The sequence below is a fragment of the Callorhinchus milii genome, unplaced genomic scaffold (assembly GCF_018977255.1).
Source record: "Callorhinchus milii isolate IMCB2004 unplaced genomic scaffold, IMCB_Cmil_1.0 Scaffold14, whole genome shotgun sequence".
NCBI classification, from domain to species: Eukaryota; Metazoa; Chordata; class Chondrichthyes; order Chimaeriformes; family Callorhinchidae; genus Callorhinchus; species Callorhinchus milii.
In genome coordinates, this window is record NW_024704755.1 from 3,267,189 (window position 1) to 3,272,253 (window position 5,065).

General features: G+C 47.3%; 1 protein-coding gene across 2 annotated transcripts; it reads left to right on the forward strand.

The window, feature by feature from the left end:
• The first annotated feature begins 806 nt into the window (after positions 1-806).
• On the forward strand, positions 807-4,290 carry hsbp1b (heat shock factor binding protein 1b). 2 transcript variants are annotated; one of them, XM_042340510.1, is made up of 4 exons: positions 807-1,013; positions 2,438-2,483; positions 2,835-2,929; positions 3,894-4,290. In XM_042340510.1, exons 1-4 carry the CDS (start codon positions 822-824, stop codon positions 3,903-3,905), a joined length of 345 nt encoding a protein of 114 aa, XP_042196444.1. In that variant the 5' UTR covers positions 807-821; the 3' UTR covers positions 3,906-4,290. The 2 variants fall into 2 exon arrangements, with proteins under 2 accessions (XP_042196444.1, XP_042196445.1); XM_042340511.1 differs by lacking the exon at positions 807-1,013 and adding an exon at positions 1,303-1,387 and having other exon boundaries at positions 2,417-2,483.
• The last annotated feature ends 775 nt before the right edge of the window (positions 4,291-5,065 follow it).

The following is a 5,065-nucleotide window of genomic DNA, read 5'->3' on the forward strand; positions in this document are numbered from 1 at the left end:
TGCCCACACTCGGGAATTCCATCCCACAGTCCCTCCACCTCGCCCCCCGCCCCCCCTGCCCCCCCCCCCCTCCCCCACCGCCCCTCTTTGCTTTCGTCAAGACTCTTCCTAAGACCCTCCTCTTCAACCGCACCAGCGGTCACCCTCGGATGCTCGGGATGCCGAGCCCTGACTGTCCAGAGCCGGGGGGGGGGCGAGCGTCCTACCGGCCCGAGAGGCAGGAGCTGCGTCATAATAATAATAATAATAATAATAATCCTTGTGTTGGACGCAGCGGCTTGTCGCGCCTTCGAGACGCCTCAAAGCCCCTTCGCGGCAGCGTGTGCGGCGAAGCCAATTCACCGGTGTGTCGGGTCGGGGGCCGACGGGGGGGGCCCCACGAACAGCCGGGGATCGGTGTGACCGCGTCATTGCCGTGCGGTAAGGATTGTGCGCGCGTGGGTTTTGGGGGTCTGTGTGTAATATCATATACATATATAATTTTTTTTTACACACGCGTACACTTTTTAAGAAGGAACTCAGCCCGCAATTTGACGGCGTTGTTGTGGACGTTGTTGCCGCCGCCGCCGTCGTCGCTGCCGTCGCTGCCGTCGTTGTCGTCGCTGCCGTCGTCGTCGTCGCTGTCGTCGTCGTCGCTGTTGCCGCCGTCGTCGCTGCCGTCGTTGTCGTCGTTGTCGTCGTCGCTGCTTGCCGCCGTCGTCGCTGTTGCCGCCGTTGTCGTCGTCGCTGCTGTCGTCGTCGTCGCTGTTGCCGCCGCCGTAGTTGTTGCCGTCGTTGTCGTCGTCGCTGCTGCTGTTGTCGTCGTCGTCGTCGTTGAGCGAATGACGTGTGTCAGCCGAGTGCCCGGATGGGGGCGGGCGGACGGTAGGGAAGAAATCTCGCGAGGTTTAGGGGCCGGGAGGGCGGGGCGAGTGGCCGAGAGGAGGGACCGGGACCGCCAAACGGGCGGGAAAAAACTACAGCTCCCAGAGTGCCAGGCGGCGGCGCGACCGTTGGACGCCGCGACCGTTGCTGTGGGTGCCGCCCGCCCCGCTCTCCCCTCCCCGCCCCGGCCCCGCCCCGCCCCGCCGCCCCGCGCTCCGGCGTCTGGCAACAAACACACGGCGCAGAGAGCGAGAGAGACAGAGAGAGAAAGAAGTCGCTCGAGACTCACGCCATCGGTTGTCGAGTTTTTTTAAAAAAAAACCGTTAAAAAATTCAAAAAGAGGACGAGCTTCTCCGCACTCCCCCCCCACCCTCCCCCCTCCCCCCCACCGTCTCCGTCTCTCTCTCTCTCGCTCGCACGCACGACCGACCGACCGACCGTACGAACGACCGACCGACCGCCGCCGCCTCGCCCAGGATGTCGGAGACCGACCCGAAGACGGTGCAGGATTTGACCGCCGTCGTGAGTGTGAAAATCGCAGGCTCCGTAGGCCCGGCGCAGGCCTCACCCCCTCCCCCCCCCCCTCCACCACCACCACCACCACCTCCTCTCTCTCTCTCTCTCTCTGTTTCCTTCCCCTCTGCAGCTTCTCTTCACTCTTTCCTCAACAGCCCCCACAGCCCCCACCCACCTATCCATCACCCAGAGCTGGCACTGGGGGGGGAGGGGAGGGGGATTCATATTTTTTTTGTTGGTGTGGGGGGGGGAGGGGGAGAGGGGGAATCAGTCGGATGTCTGACTGACCTGATATCTGCAGAAACCCATCATCACCAATTCTTTAAAAGAGTAAAACGCTCCAAAACCACACTGAGATTTGCATATATATGTATTTATATATATTTATACTGCAGGTGTGTGTGTGTATATGTGTGTGTGTGTGTGTGTGGAAAATGGGGAGATGACGATAATAATAATAATAATTATTATAATAACTAATAATCCTTGCATTTGATATAAGGCCTTATCACGTCTCCCGGACATCCCAAAGCGCTTGGCGGAATTATACCGCGAAAGCGAATTAATCGACCGGGTCCTTTGCGGGCGGTATCCCCTCTCGCCCGGGTCCGAAAATTCCCGAGGTCCTCGATTGGATTGGGTTGGAATGGAATGCGCGCTCTCTCTCTCTCTCTCTCTCTCTCTCCCGCTTATCTAATTCCCGGAGAGTATTCATCAGACACAGGTTGGGGGTAACTGCTGGGGTCGCTGACCTCGCTAAAACTGCGTAGCTCGCCATTGGGGAGGGGCGTGGGGGGGGGTAATCGCCTGAGTGTCCTACATGGTTTTGGGGGGCGCGGGGTGGGGGGGGGGGGAGAAGCAAAGCCGTTGTCGTGGTTAAGAGTATCCAGACCAGAACGAAGATTTACAGACATTGCGCCAGCCTGGCTCAGTCGCTTGTGTTCTCGCCGCTTGTGTTATTTTAAGCAGGTCTCCGCTAACTTTTACCAAAATGCAACTTGTTAGATTATATTAAGGCGTATCTGTATGTTTCAGGTTACAACATTGCTTCAACAGATGCAGGATAAATTCCAGACAATGTCTGACCAGATCATTGGTAGAAATATCCTTTCTGTCAAAGATTACAAAAAGCATAAATGCATTTTTGAGTAAATATTGTACTCCTTGTGTTTGGGCTCCATTTATACCTTTCGCAATTTAAGTTTAGTTAGAAATCTTGAATTCCGAGATTTTCACTTTCATTTGGCTGCATTGCCACTGAATTGTACAGTACATTTTATACAGAGAGTAGGACTTTTTTTCCCCATCCTTCTGTTCCTTGCTTTGAGTGTGATATTCATAGAATTATACAGCACAGAAGGAGGCCATTCGGCCCATCGTGTCTGTACTGGCATGATTGTACAGGAGAAAATATATTTTGCAAATTCTCGATGCATCCTTGACCTTTTTTCACTTGATGAGATGAGTGCTCGCATTGATGACTTGGAGAAGAACATTGCTGATCTCATGACACAAGCAGGAGTTGAAGAAATAGAAGGAGAAAACAAGGTAGATTGATGTCGAAATTTTGTGTATTTGTCATTTTATTGAATGCATTCTGCATCCATACAAAGAGACCCATGGCACCTGTGGTGACTTCCCACGGGTTCAAACAGTAAGTTTTGACTGGCCCATATTCGCAAGGTAGATTTAGTTTCACTGTCTCACCCTTATGTGGACGCTACAAATGGGCTGGGTTATATTTGCTTAAGATCTGAAAGTTTGACCATGCAACCTGTGCTTCAGGGTGTTGGTGGGTGCACTTTTATACAGGGATACATGTCCTGTTAGTGGCATACATGTCGTCCTGTTAGCAAGTTGTGGACAACATATATGCTCGAGTCAAAGAGCAGCTGTTGTATTGAAATATTGCTGCACAGCTCTTTGGGAGCTTCAGAGCCATGTTGTATAAAAGTATCTTCAATGGCTTGTTCTGTTTGCAGCCAAACATAATTGTATGACCCATAAAAGCACCACCTCTTCTTATAACGTAATTGTATGACCCATAGAAGCACCACCTTGATAGGTTCACAATGGTTGACGTTTGTGCACAGTGCACTTCCTGTATCGTTGATACTGTAGATACAGCAGTGTGCTGTTTAGTCACTTGATCGTTGCTGATTCAAAGAAATTGAATATAAACCAAAACAGACTTTTAATGGTGCAGTGGTAATATTTTTGGTTTTTTCCCCCAGCGGGAAAGTTTCCTTAATTTGGGATGGTTAGTTTAAATTCAACGCTTTAATGATCTTCAAAATCGAAAAATGCTCTTTAAAAGTCAGATTTTGGATTGTGGAAATCTTAAAATGTTGGTTAACAATGAGTTAATCAGTTGTTTGTTAATCGATTTCCTACTGATTCCCATTTGTCCCATGTTTTTAAACCTATTGTAAAACACTTTGGTATCATACGACTGCACCATCATTCATAGCACAATTTTACAGTTCCAACTTGTGTTTTTTTTAATCCACAGGTTGTCAAGTAACATGAAATGGGTGGCAGAATGAGGTTTTGGTTACCTAATTCAACAGTTTGCTGTGCTGAAGTGTTTTTTATATTGAATGTTATTGATAATTATGGATGTAACCATATGCGTCGTCATACTACTTAAAGTTTAATACACTAGAGAATTGTACACTGGTTTGAAAATCTGTCTCCTGTTTGTTATTCAAAGTAAGATATCATTTTGCTGTTAAACGATTAAAACTCAATTTCCCTTACAACCAAGAAGAACAAAATGTTTTTAATATTCTTTCCCATTAAATGAACTTGCCAGACAGCTCTGAAGTTAAGATACACTTTAACGTGTACATTTGTGCCATTGTCGCTTCTGTTTTTGACATTTTCAGTAAAAGACCATGAAGACCAAATGTGTTTCTGTTCCTTTGTGCAGTTCTTCGTGTGAGCTGTAGGCACTGTTCACCTGAAGGCAGCTTCTAACCCCAGTAGAATTTGTAAGCAAGTCATTGTCATTTTAGGACAACCATTATTAAGTGTTTTACACCACTATAATCCCACCACGGCTGCTTCTTTTGAAGTCACTTTTGCGGGTGATGTAATACACCAATCGCTGAAGTGTAATTATACTAAATCCCCGGCTAACTAATGGGGGGGCGGGGGGAAAATCTGGTCCAGCAAACCGGATTTCCCAGCTAAATGAAATACCAGAATATTTAGCTGTCACAACTGACTTATAGGTAGATGAAATTCTATTAATTTCTTTAAAATATATCAAAATGGATGAAAGAGTGGAGTTTTCACAACTTGTCAAATTTTACTTGCGTAGCTGTTCCGTAAGTACGAATCAGTAAAAGCACGAGTGTTGGACCACGTTTTTCTCTTAATGCATTTAACAATTGTGTTCAACAGAAGCACTGAATATTATTAAATTACCTAGTGCTACAATTCTGTATAATTTTATCTGTTTTAAGTTTTGTATTTTGCACTTGTCTAAAGCTCTTTAGTTCTGCCAGATCCATTGATTCAGTGTACTTGTAATGCTTTAGTGAAATGAAATTCATCTGTATGTTTATTTAATACAGTAGCTCTTCACATAGAAGTGTTCTTTAATGATTGTGCCATTAAGATTTATTTTTCATCCCTTTCCCTTCTGTCCAATGCTTCACACTTTTGTTGACATTTCTT